General features: G+C 41.3%; 1 protein-coding gene across 7 annotated transcripts in view; it reads left to right on the top strand.

The window, feature by feature from the left end:
• RAPGEF4 (Rap guanine nucleotide exchange factor 4) overlaps positions 1–19198 on the top strand; it is a 283558-nt gene that overhangs the window by 192378 nt on the left and 71982 nt on the right. For all 7 annotated transcript variants that reach the window (XR_006736982.1, XM_045560164.1, XM_045560166.1 and 4 more), the window contains 4 exons: positions 3154–3207; positions 3522–3628; positions 7488–7609; positions 10556–10739. Coding sequence is in view for 6 of the 7 variants with exons in the window: in XM_045560164.1 (XP_045416120.1) it covers positions 3154–3207; positions 3522–3628; positions 7488–7609; positions 10556–10739 (467 nt within the window). In the remaining variant the exon portion in view is untranslated. The remainder of the gene's footprint in view (positions 1–3153; positions 3208–3521; positions 3629–7487; positions 7610–10555; positions 10740–19198) is intronic.

The raw sequence follows: 19198 nt of genomic DNA, 5'->3' as shown, positions 1-19198 counted from the left end.
TATAAAGTTGCTTTTTAAAAAGTTAATTCAGGCCAAGCACAAAGCATGGTGCTAATGTGTAATCTCAGTAGGTGGTTACAAATATTTACTGCTGGAAATTAGTAAGATCAAATCTGATACCGGATAACCTAGAAGGGTTTAGATGCACTTTTCTCAGTGAACTTTAATCAAACAGAACACACAAACTCCTCCAAAGAGTGAGCCAAGATATTTCTAGAAGAAAACTGTAGGTGGATGGGGCTATTGTATGTGCAGTGTAGACACTGGAGTAAGGTAGACCTGGATTCAACTCGCAGCAATTCCTGGTATTGGCTTGTGTGAGCTCAGGTGGGTCCCTGAGTGTCTCTGGCCTTAGCTTTCTCCATGACAATGAGAGTAGCAATATGATAAGGAGGTCACATAAAAAGGTGCACATGTGACGTGTGTAAGCCTGCCTCTAAAGCTGGTTTTCTTACTTTGATTCACTAATATCGCCATGCTTGGTCTTTCCTTCTCATGTTTAATCTAATCATTTATCAAATGAAATTCTTTGTCTTATTTTTGTATAGTGCAGCTAAGGTAAAATTCTCAAAAGGAATTTCACTTGAAAGCCAAGGGAAACCAAAAAGGAAATAAATGAGCTAATATAAAAGTGATAAAGTCACACTCATAACGTGGGAGTTCCTGAACAGGCATCGACCCCTGACTATTTCGCAGGACCTGTGCTGCCCGTCAGGAATGCTCTCTGGCTCACGGCATGTGGTTTCTAGGTGCCAACATAGTTCTTAGAACATAGGATATTGCCTAACTGAATATAGTGTCCCTTTCAAAGACAAATTCCTATTCCCTCAACATAAATCTTTGCCTGCTTTCCCCTGCATTTGTTCCTTGGAAGTTTTATTTAAATAAAGAGACCATCCCCTCCTCAAAGCATCCATTCATCATATTGCCCCTAAACCTAAAATCTTTGAGCCAGAGAAGGTTCTGAGACTGCTGCCTTTCAACAGATTAAACAGCCTCTTGGTCCTGGAACTGGTACTAGGATTATCCAGCTGAAAGACAACCTTGTGTACATCTACCCTTTTAGAAGCTGCAAATCAAAGGAAAAATTCTGATTGAAGCTTGATGCTTCCCCTGCTTTAGTAATGCTTTCTTTTCAGGAACTAAAAGGGGAGTTGTCCAAAAAAACAAACTAACCTGGGGACTTGTTAGCATTTTGTTAAAATATAGCCATTTCTGTAGAAACAAAAGATGTGATCTTCAAATAATGTTTCATTGCACCTACCAAAGAATAAACCTTTATTGGCAATCCTCAAGTGTGGGCATCTTCTTGACCTTAGCTCTGCCAGCTTGTCAAAGCCCACAGCAGAGGAAAGTAGGCTTTTCATAGGAAAGAAAGGGTGAGCCCAGAAGCTAATCCCTCATCCGCCTACTCTAGACTCCATCCATCCACACCTCTTTCCTCTAAGACAAGAAGAAGAAATGGGTTTCTAGTATTATTTTCAAGAATAAGCAGAGGCGTTTACAATTTGTATACATAGGCAGGTGCACTCTTAGATGTGTAAACCAACCTGGGTGATGCAAAGAGGTGGGCGGCATGAGATTGGGAACTCCCAACCTGGAAATGTGCAGCATGTTTAACTGCACGCCCTGGGGGTCTGGTGCGTGGTGGTCTGGCACTGTTGAGCATGTTCCCAGGTGACATGCTATCACAGAATTCTCCCTGCCTTCCATGAGGGATTGGTACAAGTGCAGGGACTCTGTGAGCTCACGGTCCCTCTCCCACCAACAGGTCTGCCATAAGGGAGAGTAGGCTATTTCAGGGCAAAACTGATCTGCGTTTAAAGCTACTATTGAATTGAACCAGAATGACATTCCTTGATCTATTCAGGTTGTAATCAGTATCCTGTTAAAATACTATAATATTGCTTGACACTGACTGGGTGCGGTGGCTCATGCTTGTAAACCTAGCATTCAGGGAGGCCAAGGTGGGAGGATCACTTGAGCTCATGAGTTTGAGACCAGCCTGAGCAAGAGCAAGACCCTATCTCTACTAAAAATAGAAAAAATTAGCCAGTCAACTAAAAATAGAAACAAAAAATTAGCCAGGCATAGTGGCTAATGCCTGTAGTCCCAGCTACTCGGGAGGCTGAGGCAGAAGGATCACTTGAGCCAAGGAGTTTGAGGTTGCTGTGAGCTAGGCTGATGCCACAGCACTCACTGTAGCCTGGGCAACAAAGTGAGACTCTGTCTCAAAAAACAAAAATTAATTTGCTTGACACTTGTACTCTAGAGATTTCAAGAGGAAAAAAAAATTCTACTAGATGCCAGTGAGGTGATGAAAATGTTTAAATAAGTAAGTTCGTACGATGTTGGCCATTCTAAATAAATCTGTATCTCATCTATGCTTTGCCCTCCATTTGGAAATGCCATTGCCAGATATTTCAGAGGAAGACAGCAAAGGGGCATCAGTGGGACTAGGGGGCTCAATGTGTAACAAGTAATTTCCTAGGATCAGATCCAGCACATCCATCTGAAGAATGTGGCTAATGAGACGCACTTTCTGTAGATCCTAGAGCTGATCTGACAGTCATAAAATCCTAAAAACTGTACACTACTTTGTAAAAGAGAAATGTACTAGCCGCCTCAGTCAGTTCTAGGAATTTGAGTGTATAGAACCGCCAAGTCTCATTTAAAAATTAAAACTTTCTAAAAATACAAATTGCAGAAAAGGAGTCATAACTATATGAGAGAGAATGAAATAGCTCATTTCCATCCTAAATCAATACCTTATCCCCACCCCGGGAGATAGGTCATTTTAATCTTCATTTATGTTTACCTTGTTTTGCTTTTTCCTCTGCTCTGATGTTTGTTAGGCTCTGAGCAGATATTTATTCCCTTCTCATGAAGCCTGCAAACATCTAATCATTCCTATCTGTTTGGTTTTTTCATTTTAGTAATTTATACTTAAATGTTGGCAAATCGAATGATCTAATTTTGCCTTTTGAATGTCTACACATTCAAGTTCTTTAGACAGATTTTATCTCTTGTTTTTTTAATTCTATTTTGAGTTTTATAAAAAAAAATGGATGTTTCTTATTATCCCCCAACCCATAATTTTCTTCAGTGAACTTTTTGTTTAATTTTCTTTTGCTTTAACATTTTATTTTTCAGACACCTCTCATTGAACCTCACGTTCCTCTTCGTCCTGCTAACACCATTACCAAGGTAATGGGACGTAGGTGGGTTGACGAGCCAGCAGAGTTTGCTTCTTAAGTACCACTAGAGGTGGTCCCTATGTCAGAGCATCAAATCAGGAAACCTCTGGTACATTTTCTAGAAACAATAAATACTCAATGTGTCTCAGTTCTCAATATGAAACAGTGACATGTCACACAAGTAAACAATGTAAATGTATGAGTGAGTTATGTTTTTCAAGCCAGAGTGAGGTTGGAAAGTGAGTTAAGGATTCATCTGGTTTCTTTTCCTTCTATAAACTCTCCTTCTTTCTCCTCCCCTCCTTTTACCTGATTAAAATCCAGGTCCCTTCAGAGAAGATCCTCAGGGCTGGAAAAATTTTACGAAATGCAATTCTCTCTCGAGCACCTCACATGATAAGAGATAGAAAATACCATCTAAAGACATACAGGTAAGTGCATTAATTCTAGAGGCTGTGGCCTCCTCAGATTCATGTTTAGTGAAAATGGAACAAAAATGCTTCTCCCTGTTTTGCATCTGGGGCAGCCCATTTTAGAATGCCTTCAAGTTCTGGAAGGTCTAAGCTTGTCTTGAGTCCCTGCTTAACTGTAGGTATTTAATTATCCTTAATATTCCCAGAAGTTACTACTAATTTGCTTAGACATTGGTTTAATTGTGATGAAAAAAGAGAAGAAAGTTTTTGTTATTTCTGTTTCTAAGTGACTCTTAGGAAGCTTACTAGATTTAGATCGCATTCAACTAATATTTTCTGAACACTCGTTTATGCTCAAAGACCTGTACCAGGCCACTTTCCATGTGTTATCCCATTTCATCCTCATCACAACCCTGCTAGATAGGTGTATGGCCAGTTTTCAGATGACAAAACTGAGATTCAGGAGATTAAATAGTTTTCCTTGTCCAAATGACAAGTCTAGTGAGTGGCAGAGCCAAGATTTAAGCCAAGGTTGGTTGATTTCCAAATTCAATGATCTTTTCATTCATTTATTCATTCCTTTATCCCACAAGTTTATTAAGCACTTACTGCATGCCAGGTACTATTATGTTTCAAGCTCTGAGGATACGCCAGTGAACAAAATATACAAATTCCTTTATGGAGTTTATTTTCTAATGTAAGATTTCATTCTAGTATGCATATAGTAAGATACACAACTCTGTATCACATATATAATCATGTAGAATAAGAATTCCTTATTAGAGTTGTCATTGGAGTTAAAAAATGACAAAGATAAAGACTAGGGCTGCATGGTTGGTTGAACCTTCTGGGATGACTGAACTATGGTTGGCCAACTAAAAATTCGAGTCTGATCCATAACTTTTTATTTTATCAATTCAACAAGTGTTTAGGAACTGGAATAGCCAATATATGACACACAAGCCTTCACTCTCTCTTCCTGAACCCATAGTTCAGACACAGCCCTCTTTCAGCAATCAGTGAGGCTCCCTTTCCCATTTAGCCTAGACATGACCTCAGAACCCATTAGCCTTGGCATGAGTCAAAACCCCTTTGATTCACATAAACCAAATTCATGAGACAGTAAAAAGCCAGAACACAAATTTCAAAGTCACCGTGAAGGATGTATATCTTTCTAGTGACTACCAACCAATAAAATTATACCTGATTCATCCAACAGGAAACCTACCAAGTTCATGTGCCTCAAGATCCAGTATCTCAAAGACAGAGCTGGAAAAGCATTGCAAATTCTTCCTCTTTGGGTTACTTTTTCTACACTTCGTGCAAACTAATATTCTTCTGCTTGCACTTGGTGTGATTATGTTACAAGACCAAAACTGACAGTTTGTTATATTCAGAATTTTGGAAATGAGATGGAATTTGAGAGACACCTTAGTCTTGACAGGAGCACATTCCACTTAGGACACATTCCATCTCTTAGGACAGATTGGTCTCTTTTTATGTTGATATTTACTAACTATTATTTTGGATGATTACATTTGTATGTCTTGTTCTCTAACCTTGCAAGTTGATTCTTTTTGGAATCTGTGGTCCCTACATACTACTATAGTTTTAAGGAAAGTAAAGGTTAAAAAAAAAAAAGTCATGTGTCACATGTCCCCAGAGAGAGTTCAATCTCTTTAACTCATTAAGTGGATCTCAAAATCTCATATGGTTATAGAATACTTTTATTTTTAAATTTTTATTATTTTTTCCCTTAATTTAAGATGTGATTATGCTTTGCCAAGTATTGACTTGCATTAGGGAAAATCCATTAAAATATGTCATGTTTGGTGACAAAGAGTGGAAACTAGAAGTCAAAAACCATAATCTCTTTTGTGCTCCATAGTACTAAGATTTTAAAACCCTGAAATATAGGTGTTATGTCTATTCCACACCCTATGACATAAATTAATGATCTGTTGGTGATGACCAGTGGACTCAACTGTAAGCCAGAAGCATGATTTCTTTTTTCTGCAAGACAGACAGTTCTTTGTCCCAGATCTTATACTTCCCAGTTCCATTCTTTCTCTCCTCCTACTTTTCACCATGTTATATTATTGCTGCAATATTAGGGGTGGAAGCCTCTCCTGATGCAGTATCACCCCAAGAATCACTATACTAGAGGTCTGCTGTCAAATCTAAAGAAGCTAGGGATCATTAATGGAAAGGTACCCAGTGATTCCATCAGCTGCAAGTGGCGCAGCTGTGGCTGGGTGTCTTTGTTTCATATTCTGACTGCAAGATTCTTACACTCTTTATAAGGACCCAGATGCTCTGAGATCATCTAAATTCCATGTGCTTTTTTAAGTAAAGGTCATCATTGAATTAAAAGCCAAATGAAATTGACTTTGTATACTTTTTCACAGGTTTTCCCATTAATACATTCTCAGATTATTAATAGAAAAGGACTATTTTGGCAGGTCATCTGTTTGGTTCAGAATGATTAGTAAGTAGGTGACTCTTTGCCCTTTAAAGCTCTACTGTGGAGGTACAGACTGTAATAAGGACAGTCCTAGAAATATAATGGCTTTCTCAGTGTATCTTCCCTGTGAAATATTCTGAAGTCAGGGTTAGCCCCAAATCAGGGCATCCCAGGAGCTTTGATAGATTTCAGAGGTCCTAAAATAGTAAATTGGAAAAGGCCTTAGAGGCCATCTTTTGCTCCTCCTTTCTTTTATAGATGAAGAAACTGAGAACTGGGGAGTTGAAACCATATGGCCAAAGTCTTATAGCTGATAAGTAGCAGACCTGGTGCTTGTATGTCATGTCTCCTCCCAGTTCCAGACTCTTCCCAAAGCGGCACAGCACCATGAGTCTCTGCCAATTTCAACTAGGGAGGAGCTCTCTGGGCCTGACCCAGTCATAGCCCATGCCCCAGAGGTGGTGCCATCCTTAGCATGGGAGGGGAGGCCACCAGTGACGCAGTTCCAGCTGCAAGCAGCCAGCTGCTCTGTGACTCTCTGCTTTGTTCCGTTGTCCCTTGGGATCCATCCCTAAAACTTCAGAATTCCATTTCTTCCCTTGAACCATTATGCCATGAACACCTGCCCTTCTCTCACCCCATGGAAGGTTTCGGTATTCCCTAACATGTGTGTGTATAATCATGTATTTCCTAACTAATACATGCAGTTTGCCCATCCAGACCAACTCACCACAGAGGGGCATCTTAGGGATTCACGTGTGAATATGCAAAAAGCCAGGAAGCATTTGGCACTCCTCAAATGGCAGGCTCTATAGAAGTGCTAATGCTCATTACACAGAACTTTTTTCAAAGAGATTTGCATCGCTAATTACTTGTTTCTCCCAACACCCCTCCGAGGAAGATCAGTAGTATTACTTGAAAATATAAAGTGCTATATAATTTTGCACTTATACAGCGCCTTTCATGGAGCACCTCCGAGTGCCTCACAAACATTAACTCATTCCTCACGAGGCTCAGGTGGAGGAAGTCAGTATGTGTTTTGCTTTGCCTTCATCTTACACCAAGATTTTCTGGGACCAACTCACGATGACAGAATGTCTGTCCCTATGATTAACTTACTAGACAATGCTCCCCCTCTAGCAGCCCTCCAGTCTCCCCTGGGACTGCAACTTGTAATGCTCTTTCATTTAGCTAGCCTTGCTTAAAGGTTTCTCTCATGAACTTACTGGTTTCATTGGTTTGTATTCACATTTGAGAACCGTAGGCTGCACCGTTTGGTGGTTCATTTGCCACGAGACCTCTTATGGTAGGAGAGTACTATATTCTTTGGGAGGTCCTCCTCCCAAAAGCCATGTCCCATCCTTTATCTGCAAAGGATGATTTGCCCATCCTATGTGTCCTACTGCCCCTTAGACAATGCTGTGTGGGCACCGAGCTGGTGGACTGGATGATGCAGCAGACTCCATGTGTTCACTCCCGGACTCAAGCTGTCGGCATGTGGCAAGTCCTGCTAGAAGATGGTGTTCTTAACCATGGTAAGTTGAGCCACCATCCCTGGGAACCCCTGAAGAAATGCTAAGTGCATTTCCCTGGGTAAGTTGTTGCTGAACTCTGAAATGGGCAAGAAATAATGATGGTCCCTTTAGGGACCCACAGAGCTAGCATCTTCATTTAGCAATACAAATGCAGCAAGTGGATGCTATTGATTGCTATGTTCCACCGTTGTACCTTCCTAACTTGGGGAAACATATGAAAGGAAAATGAAATTGCAGCCCGAGTGCATCAGTTCCAATTATGTTTATTAGTTTGCATTCACAGTTCATTGATAGCGTGATTATACTCCCAGCACTGCATAGCAATCTTGATGCAGGGGCAGAATGAAGAGCAATGAAGTGTGTGGCTGGGCTGATGACATGAAAGTAAGTAATGAATTCAGATGCTGCCTTTTAGCTGTGCCGCTGAGAGAGCCAATTTGTATACCCGCAGGATGACCATGTTTAAAATCAAGAATGTGCTCTGCAATTGCAGCTCTTGATAAATGCAGGGGCTATAATTGAGCAGAGTAGCTCTTTCAGGACTGGTGTGTGACTCTGGCTGAACTGCTCATGCCATTTGTTTAAGACTACTTTTCCAAACAGACAAAATATTGAAATAAGTCATTTAATTTGCCAACACCTGGGAATGGAATGATGGTTTTGCCAGTGTTTCTCATACTTTAATGTGCATACATATCACCTGGGACTCTTGTTAAAATGCAGGTTCTGATTTAGCTGGTTTGGGATGGATCCTGAGTCTGCATTTCCAACAAGCTCCCAGGTGCTGCTGATGTCACACTTTGGCAGCAAGGGTCTACTATTACACTTCTCTTTCTCTTTCGAGAGTATTGGTGCTCTATCCTCAAAAGGGGCTAAAGTCTGTAAGACACGTAGATGAGGGATTCTGAGCCAAGTTCATTGTCTTTGCCCTACCAAGATCTAAATCTTGCTGTTTAAAAGAACAAGAGTCTATCTTCTTTTGAAAAGCTTCTATTCATGTCTTTTGGCCACTTTTTAATGGGGTTGTTTAATTTTTTTCTTGCTAATTTGCTGAGTTCTTTATAGATTCTGGTTATTAGCCCCTTATTGGATGTATAGCATGCAAATATTTTCTCCCATTCTGTAGGTTGTCTATTTGCTCTGTTAATTGTTTCCTTGGCTGTGCAGAAGCTTTTTAATTTAATCAAGTCCCATTTATTTATTTTTGTTATTGCTGTGATTGCTCTTGAGGTCTTCATAAATTCTTTGCCTAGGCCAATATCTAGAAGAGTTTTTCCCACATTTTCGTCTAGAATTCTATGGCTTCATGTCTTAGATTTAAGTCTATTATCCATCTTGAATTAATTTTTGTGAGTGGTGAGAGATATGGATCCTGTTTCAATCTTTTACATGTGGCTATCCAATTTTCCCAGCACCATTTGTTGAATAGGGATTCTTTTCTGCAGTATAAATTGTTGTCTACTTTGTCAAAGATCAGATGGCAATATGTGGATGGTTTTATATTTGGGTTCTCTGTTCTGGTCCATTTCAAAAGAAGATAGACTAATGGCCAATAAACGTATGAAAAAATGCTCAATGTCACTAATCATCAGAGAAATGCAAATCAACACCACAATGAGATGTCACCTAACCCCAGTGAGAATGGCTTTTATCTAAAAGTCCCAAAACAATAGATGGTGGTATGGATGTGGAGAGAAAGGAACACCCTGTTGGTGGGACTGCAAATCTAGTGCAACCTCTATGGAAAATAGTATGGAGATTCCTCAAAGAACTAAAAGTAGAGCTACCATTTGATCCAGCAATCCCACTACTAGGTATTTACCCAAAGGAAAAAAAGTCATTTTATCAAACAGACACTTGCACTAGAATGTTTATTGGAGCGCAATTCGCAATCACAAAGATGTGGAATCAACCCAAGTGACCATCAATTCATGACTGGATTAATAAAATGTGGTATATGTACACCATGGAATACTACTCAGCCATTTAAAAAATGAATTAATGCCTTTTGCAACAATCTGGGTGGAACTGGAGACCATCCTCCTGAGTGAAATATCGCAAGAATGGAAACACAAACACCGCATGTACTCACTATCAAATTGGAACTAACCGATCAGCACTCATGTGCACAGATGGAAGTAAAACTCAATGGAAATTGTGGAGGTGGGAGAGGGTAGGAGCGGATGGGTGAAATCATTCATACCTAACACGTACAATGTACACTATCTGGGTGATGGGCACACTTATAACTTTGATTCAAGCAGTACAAAAGCAATCCATGTAACCAAAACATTTGTATACCCGTAATATTCTGAAATTTTAAAAAGAGAGAGAGGAAAAAAAGACAAGAGGAAAAAAACTTTTTATTAATAAAGTCAGATCTGGAAGAAAATTAGCACAAAATCCTTCTAGGAGTTTATGACCTAGAAGCTCAGTCTGGTCAGCTTTGTTCAAACAATTAATTTTATTCTAGCTTTTTTTTCCCAAAGTGCAGACAGAAATGCTTATAAACAGTACATATAGAAAGAAAAACATGAATTCTGATCCTGACAAAGTAGGTTTTTAAAAGTCTGTGCTCTCAAAACCATTATAGAGCATGATCTGGCACTTGGCTATTTTCCTGTTTGGGACATACGTCCCACGTATGTCAGCAAGGCAGTTTTTCCAGGTCAACGTGATCGTCTCAGAAGAGCTGGCGGGTTCTCAAGGGGAGTCGCACGGAGGCCCAGAGGTGGGTGGGTCCGAGAGGGCTGTGGCGTGCATAAGGCAGCCGGGAGGTCATGTCTCAGCTGCACAGCGCCGGGCAAGGCAGAGCGAGAAGGGTGCGGAGTCTCGCCGCTCTGCTGCCCCTTGGCTGTCCTGCCCGACAGCCTCCATTTGCTCCCGGCGAATGCAGCTGTGAGGCCGAGGTGCCACAGCCGACACATGCTTCCATGTTTCCCGTAGTGGACCAGGAGCACCATTTCCAAGACAAATATTTATTCTATCGATTTCTGGATGATGAGCACGAGGATGCCCCTTTGCCTACTGAGGAGGAGAAGAAGGAGTGTGATGAGGAGCTCCAGGACACCATGCTGCTGCTGTCGCAGATGGGCCCCGACGCCCACATGAGGATGATCCTCCGCAAACCGTGAGTGAGGGCTCGTGGGCACCCCAGGCCCTGAGGCCCGAGTGTACATGTGCACCCAGGGGAGGGCGGGCACGGCTGAGTTCGAAAGTCCTGGCTTTGCCCTGGGGCCAAAGAAGAGACACTGAAAGGGTAACATAGCAGTGTTTGCCTGTGTTTTATTTTATTTGCTTGTTTTTGGTCCAGATGACTCTATTTTCCGTTTACATGAGTTGAAATTTATAGAGATTTTCGGCGGTTGGCTCAGGATCTCAAAACTGAGTCCCCGTATTAAATGCCCTTTGGTCAATGACAAACAGAAACTGCTCTGTCTCTATGCCACACCGTGGCAGCACCTTTCCTCCTAATGCAACAGGACAGAGGTCATCAGAACCCTAACCCTCATGCCTGTGCTTGCATTCATTCACTCCCTCATTCATTCATTGATTCAGCACACCCTTTCACCCTATTCTGAGGCTTCTGCTCTTCAGCTTAAAGACTCATTCTTATGGGAACACCGCTGCTCATTAACCCCTCTGGGGCCTCTGTGAGTCACTGAGGCGGTCTCTCCCTTTGGTCTCAGCTGAACCGACCTTACCTGCATGTGCAGCCCTCCTGCCGAAGTTGGGGACTCTGAAATGTTTGATCAGATCCATTCAGAAAGAATGTGTTGAGCCCCTGTTTGACTCAGGGTATTCTGCTGATTGCTACGGGGCATACTAAGAAGCATACGCCACCATCCTAATCCTCAAGGAAACCTTTTCAGTAAGGGTGACCTGGCACTTGCTTCTGAAACCACCACACACAGGCGTATCCTTTTCTGCTGGAAATGAAGTCACCCTCCACCCTGCACCAGTGCCTGCCAGCGTTGGATGTCAATTCTGAGTCACTGGCTTGGCCGACCTTCATTTATTAGTCTTAGTCTGGACGACAACATTAAACTTCACACGTCTTGTGTATCCACTGGGCACCGTCCAAGAGTGAGGTGTCCCTCAGACCAACTTCCCCAAAGTCTGCCTCTCAAACCAGCTCACTGCAGCCTCTCTGAGTGCACCTTTATCTCCTTTCCCCGGGATCCTTTCACTTGTCCTTTCTTAGTGCTGCAAAGTCTTTTCAACATATTTCATTTTTGTCACACTATGTCCCCTTTGTCAAAACTTTCTCTTGGGTCTTAATCTCTGGCATCGTGTGTTTCAAAGGCCTTCCTTCATCCCAGTTGGTACCATCATCCTTAACTCTGGAACTGTGGTTTCCAACTCTTTAAGCCTCAAAACCTTTTCTTCAAACAAAATTTGACAGGAAAATCCAAAATATCAAACAGAAAAGTCAGAGCTTCACTGACCTAAGCAGGAGTGGGGTCCAGGAAACCTGCCCAGCCAATTTATGCTCTCTCTGCCCTGAAGGAGTGTGAGGGTGGTGGCTAAAAGGGACATAAGGGAATCCCAAGGGCTTGCAGAACTCAAGTGAACAATACTGTTTTAAACCATACTTTCTTTCCTGTCTGACGATGTCCCCTTGCTCTTCTCCATACCCTTCTTGTCCCACTTTCCCTTATTTGTACTTTTCCATCATTTCCTAGATCCGTACTCTTTTTGCTGTCCTCCTTGCTGCCACCTGATTCGGAATGAGGGGGAGACAGCCCCCAAGGGGTGTTTGGAAATGTGTGAGGATGTTTTGGTTGTCAAAGTGTGGGAGGGGACACCCTGTTGGCATTCACTGGGCAGTGGCTGGGACTCAGAGCTGCTGAACACACTGAAATACCAAGGAACCCCCAAAATAAAGCACTATGTTAAGTGCTAAGGCATTAAGGTAAGCATTGAACAAGAGGCCTGCTCCTCCTTTCTGGAGCTCTCTGTGTAGCGCAGGCGACAAACCTTAAGCAACTACGTATACAAGTGATCATTTAATCATAGCTGCATTAAATGCTATGGAGGAAAATGTAGTTGTGTGTTAACACAGCGTAATATGGGGAGGAGGGTTTAACCTGGTGTGGAAATTAGTAAGGCCATATCCCTAGCTCTGTGCATTATACCAGGGGAGCCATCAATAAACCTTTGCTGAATGGGTGAAGCAATGTGTGAATACACAGCCCTAGCTAATGTTCCCTCAGCTCTTAGTTGCTTCAGGAAAAGAGGAAATGCCATTTGATTCACAAATATTTTTGAGCGTCTACCAAAGAGGTTAAAAGAAAAAAGTACTAAATAATAAAGTGGTTCCTGCCTTTGGGGAGTTTACAATCCTATGCAAGAGCTATTCCCAAATTAGATTCAGATGCAACAAATGTTTATTGCGTGCCTGCTGTCTGCTAAGAACATGCATGCTAATTGATTTACCCTTCCAAGAAACTGGAAAGCTGGGTTTCATGAGTCACCCTGAGAAAGGAGAGCCTCGTCTGTGCTTCCTTTTTCCTGCATACAGCGTTGAACTGCATGATCCCTGGCGGCTCAAAGATTCTTCAGAGAAAATTACATTCCAAGGTTTAGACTCTTCCAGTCTGTCACTGGCTGTTAAAGTACAGGTTTCACCAATATTCCAAGATACATCCTTTTGGGTAGCCTTGGGATTTTCCCATCTTCCCAGTTTCTTGAAACTTTGCACACATTGGAATGGGGCTGGCCATTCTTATGACTCTTCAGTTTTCTTTCTGTTGGAATGACAGCTCCTAAGAGATGGGAAAGTGAAAAATAAGGGATCTAATTTTATGAACAGGCATTCAAACTCTACACACACCCCATTTTTTGATCTGCTAATAATCTTTGGAGCTACTACTTTATTTAAGTGGAAAGAAAACAAATTTTGTTGATCAAGAATCGCCAGTGTAATTGCTGTCCTTGAAGAGACCAGCTGAGCACTTTGCGCCTGGGAACTGAGAGCATGTTCAAAGGTCCTGGAAATGCTGACTTTTTACTGCCCAAACTGCCATGTCATTAAGAAATGTGGAGGCGTGAGATGCATTGGCTTCATATTGACCAAGGCAAGACCCCCCAACTTTTTAACTCAGCACAGCTGCATTTTATAATAGTCACCACTGCCAGAGAGGTTGCAGAACTCTGATAATTACTGGGAAAGAAATAACACAATATTCTTTGATGAGAAGATTACTTTGAGAATTTGATTGTATAATGAAGATGTTGCTTTGAAAGGTACTTCCTATTGTTCTGAATCTGAGACTCGCTAGCAAAAAAAAAAAGTGTCACTTGTTTTGACAGTCTACTTAGAAAAATTCTCTGTTTATTACATTAACTGCAGCATTTTAACTGTCAAACTATGAAAGAATGTTCTGTAGTTTAAAAAACAGAATAGAGCTTCAGGGGAAATTTTTTGGCACACTCTTGTTGCTATTGGTATTGAAAAAAACATACATTCTGAATGTGAAATTAGCTTTTTATGTGGTGGCAGACAGAGTGACTCACAATGCCCATCCTGGTTCCGCAGGTGCAGACCTGGATGGCATTTGGGGGCAAGTGTTATAGAACGATGACAGTTTGACAGTGCTGTTGTTGTGGCTCTGAGACAGGGCCATCAGACACAGAATGAGCTCTCAGAGCTTATTGTTTTGATTTTGCTTTGTTTATGAGTCTAAAAACAAGAGGTTACCCTATGACAAGTAGATATAATGGAGACCCTTACCAGTAGAAATGTAAATTTTGGATTCCTTCGAGCAGGTACTTTGGATAGAGAGACATGGGCAGAATGATGTGGAGTGACCAAGTAAGCAGAATATTGTAAATTTGAGGCCAGCTGGAGAAAAAGAGACTTCAAGCAGACAGACTGCTCTGCCACAGAAGCCTTCCAAGCAATGTGGGGTGTGTGCTCCCCAGTTTAGGATGGTCTGTCGGGGACTGGCCTAAAGGTGGGAAGGCAATGAAGTAGGTGCTACTTCCCAAATCGAATTCTAGGTCTGCAGTTCTGAAACTCCCTAAAAGCCTAGAGGATTAAGTAGTTGATAAAGAGATAAGTCAGTTGGGCCTGAGCGGAGGGGAAAAAAATTCCATATATATATGGAATTGTGGAGTCTTCCAAATAGGTCAGAAACTCAGAAACTTGAGTTCATTTATTTTATGTGATAAATTAATATTTCAGGTGCCCTTGGGATTTTCCCACCTTTCCAGTTTTTTGAAATTTTGCAAACGTTAGAATTGGGCAGGCAGTCGATTTGACTCTTCAGTTTTCTTTCTGCTGGAATGAGAGCTCCCAAGAGATGGGAAAGTGAAAAATAAGGAATCTAATTTCATGAGGTAGACATTCAAACTCTACACATATACACGTCTCTCTCTCTCTTCCTCTCTCTCTCTTTTTTATCTGCTAATAATCTTTGGAGCTACTACTTTACTTTATTTAAATGGAAGGAAAACAAGCTTAGTTGATCAAGAATTGCTGTCCTTGAAGAGACCAGCTGAGCACTTTGCTCCTAGAAACTGAAGACACGTTCAAAGGTCCTGGAAATGTTGATTTTTTTTTTTTTTTTTTTTTTTACTGCCCACACTGCCCAGTCATTAAGAAATGTGGAGGCATGAAATGCACTGACTCCATATCAAATATGTGCTATGAGGTGTAAAGTGGAAGGCAGCAATTTAAGATGGATCAAATGACGTGAGAAAATGCCTTGGGGAGATGGAGGGAAGAGTAGCAGGATGGTCCTGCAGAGGTGGGGGCAGACCGCCTCCCTGCTATTCCACACACTTGCTCTAGAGGGCACTTGAGAGGCTGTGTATTTTCTCTTAATTAGCAGAACCTGTTTTAATAGGATCTTTATGTGTCCAAACTGTTTTCAAGGGTGTGAAATTTCAAATCCTGATAATTATAGAGGGATTTGTTTCCTCAGGGGATCCAAGATTAGCAAAACCAAAATCAGTGGGGCTTAGGGTTTTGATTTCTGTTGGGATGTGCCCAGAGGATGTTCACAGTTGTGAAGTCCATCCTCAGATGCTAATCAGATGAAAAGAAAAACATGACTGAAAGAGCTTAATCTTATGAAATAACGTCATTCACTGTGAATCCTTTCCTTCATTGCATGACAAAACTTTGCCTCTGTTCTTACTGGAAAGATTGTTGTGCCTGAAGTGAAAACTTATGGAATTTACCTGGATAAATGATTGCATTAAGCGGGTCATGTCTTGGGTTTAGATTTTCCTCTCCCCTGTAAAAGCAGTCTACCACTTACTCCTCCTGTCTGCAGGCCCAGGAAACCAACCATTGGATTGCTACTTTTAAGTTTCAGATTCAGGAGAAGGGAGGATGGACTTTGCTGTCCATCTACAGTTTAGAGATTACCTCAAGTTTTTACTGGCTTTTTATTGTTAAAGTCAATCTGTTCATTGTAGGAAATTTGGAAACCCCTGACAAGAGTTAAAGAAGAACAGGTAACACCTGCAGTCATATCTCTCAAAGATAATTGCTGTTAACATTTTGGTGCCTATCCCTCTGGGTATCTCTTTTTTTTTTTTTTTTTTTTGAGACAGAGTCTCACTTTGTTGCCCGGGCTAGAGTGAGTGCTGTGGCGTCAGCCTTGCTCACAGCAACCTCAAACTCCTGGGCTTAAGCGATCCTACTGCCTTAGCCTCCCGAGTAGCTGGGACTACAGGCATGCACCACCATGCCCGGCTAATTTTTTCTATATATATTTTTAGTTGTCCAGATAATTTTTATTTCTATTTTTAGTAGAGACGGGGTCTCGCTCAGGCTGGTTTCAAACTCCTGACCTCGAGCGATCCACCCGCCTCGGCCTCCTAGAGGGCTAGGATTACAGGTGTGAGCCACCGCGCCCGGCCAATTCTCAAACCCTTTCTTCTTAAGAGCAGCAAAAAAATAATGTTCTAGTGCTCTTCTTCCCACAGCAAACATCCCCAGCTCCTAGCCCAGCAGGGGCACCGAGTGGAGGTGGGACAGAAAGATGCTGGGAAAGTTTCTGCAGGGAACCTCAAGCTGTTTCATACTGAGAGAGTGCCCTGCCAGGAGTGCTAGCTCTGCTGAGAGTGAGGCGAGGTCAGGACAGGGGTGACTGCTATGCCTTCTACGTACCTTCGATATTATTTTATAGCCACTTGGGGCACCACTGGAGAGTTTGAAAGGGAAGAGGTGGTATGGTCAGATTTGCAGTAGGTTGGTTTCTCTGCTAACTCTGGAGAATGGATTGGAGTGATCAAGGCTAAGGACAGAAAGCCAGATATTGAGTTTTATGAGAGTACATTTGTTATATTTTGGGATTTTTTTGTTTGTTTATTTCTACCCAATGCCACCAGAAAAGAAAAACTTGTTATATTTTGAGAATTTAATGGTAGCCTTTAAGATACATGCATTTGACCCAAGAGTCTGCTAAATAAAGTAAAAGTAATACTGAGCACAAGCACTCTGGATTCTATTCTTATCAGTTTACCATGAAGACATCCAACATCTCCAGGTTACAAACTTCTTAGGCTATAAAATGAATTTCATAATACCTGCTTACCCTTGCCCTGCTTTCACAAGGAGATTTTAAATGGAAACACAAGTGCAACTGTATTTAGTTAGAGCCAACATTTATTGTGCACACCTGTGCTAGGCATTGTGCTGAACAATTATTTAACTCAATTCTTGCAACAAAGCTATGAGGTAATTAATTAATATTATTCCCATTTTATGGATTAGGAAACAGAGACTTAGGCTAAGTCTATGGTTATCCAGAAAGTGGTGGATTCAGGATTTGACCCAGTTCTATCTGTGTCCTATCACTTGCCATGGTCCAAAGGGGTTCAGAATGCCTCGTGGGTATAGACTTTGAGCGCTAGTGAGAAAAGATGCCATGGGAGTTCAACTTGGAAATATAATAATTATTATAGGCCAGGTGCAGTGGCTCATGCCTGTAATCCCAGCACTTTGGGAGACCGAGATGGAAAGATCTGTTGAGGCCAAAAGGACCACCCTGGGCAATATAGACCTCCTCTCTACAAAAAATAAAAAAAAAAAAATAGCTAGACATGGTGGCACATGCCTGTAGTCCCAACTACTCAGGGGGCTGAGGCAGGAGGATTGCGTGAGCCCAGGAGTTCGAGGCTGCAGTGAGCTATGATTGGGCCGTTAGCACTCTAGCCTGGATGACAGAGTGAGACCCTGTCTCTAGGAAAAAAAAATTATTACAGACTAATCTCATTTTATTAAATATTACCATACAGACCTGAATAGAATACAGGTATACCATCTACTGTGGAAAAAAGTCCTCTAGTTTGGGAGATACCCGGATGTGCCACTAATCCCTAGTGGGTTATGATGATGATGATGAAGATTATTCTTTCCTAGTAGAGTTATATGCTTCTGGAGCCTATAATTATTTTATTTTTATCTTCTATCCTGAGCTTTACTATGTATTGTCAATAGCAGGGTCTAACTGGCCATTTGGGTCTAAAGTTTTAAAATCCACTATCGAACTGATTCCACAGAAACGAAGTGCTTTATTGTTTTAATTGCCTTATGATTAGTGTTGCCAGAATACATACAGGATGCCCAGTTAAACTGGAATTTCAGATGGACGATGAATAAATTTTTGATATAGGTATGCTTCATGCAATATTTATTTGCTAAATCTGGCACCTGACTTATGATAATCTGCTTCTCTTCACCGCTCCCTTGAAGAGTTGCTGGAAAATTTAGTCTAAAGGTAGCACAGAAACCGCTGACAACCCACAGCTCTGGGAAGAGTCAACTTACTCCACGGCAGCCCTCTAGCCAGAACCACAAATAAAACTTAATAACTAATATTTAAATAGCACTATAGAGTTTATACAGTGATCTCACATCCATCCCTTCATTGAACCACTAAATAGCTCTGGGAACTAAGTAGGACTGATTATAATCCCCTATGTGCAGAAGAAGAAATTGAGCTTAGTAGATGCCAAATGCCTTTCTTAACATCACACGGCAGTATTTGTGTTGAACCCAACTAACCCAAATCTTCTTACTCCAAGTCCAATTTTATTTCTTCTTTTTTTCTTTCATTGACAATATTCTTTCCTCTCTACTAGATTGCCTCGAGTTTTTCCTCTCTAGGGAATTTACTGAGCAAGCAGCAAAATGCCCCCCAAAACATGGATAATCCATCTGTCCCTGATTAATTAAGAATGGAATTTTTGCAAGGAAAAAGTAACAATGTATCCATATGGCACCTGCTCAAAAAACGTTTCATTTTCTATCTCACATATATAAGTCACACTCAAAGGCAGGTTGTTATACTGTCTGACTCCATCCAAATTTGTATGTTCTCAACTCGCTGCTTAGGAGTTTTAAAGGAAACTATGTGTATTTGTACCTTTTAAAAGGTTTAATATTAAACTTCTAGAGCGTCCTCATAGTAAACACTTTTGCAGTAAGAATGTTGGGCATATTCAGTTTCTAAACATGATCAAACTACATTGTCCTAAAAACTAGAAACACTTAGTGCTCAGAGGCCCTGAATTATGGAACCCTTATCATATGTCCTGATGGGGATGACTTCATTTCTCACAAATATT

The sequence above is a fragment of the Lemur catta genome, chromosome 8 (genome assembly GCF_020740605.2).
Source record: "Lemur catta isolate mLemCat1 chromosome 8, mLemCat1.pri, whole genome shotgun sequence".
In the NCBI taxonomy this organism is placed as follows: Eukaryota; Metazoa; Chordata; class Mammalia; order Primates; family Lemuridae; genus Lemur; species Lemur catta.
This window is presented reverse-complemented; position numbering and strand designations above follow the sequence as displayed.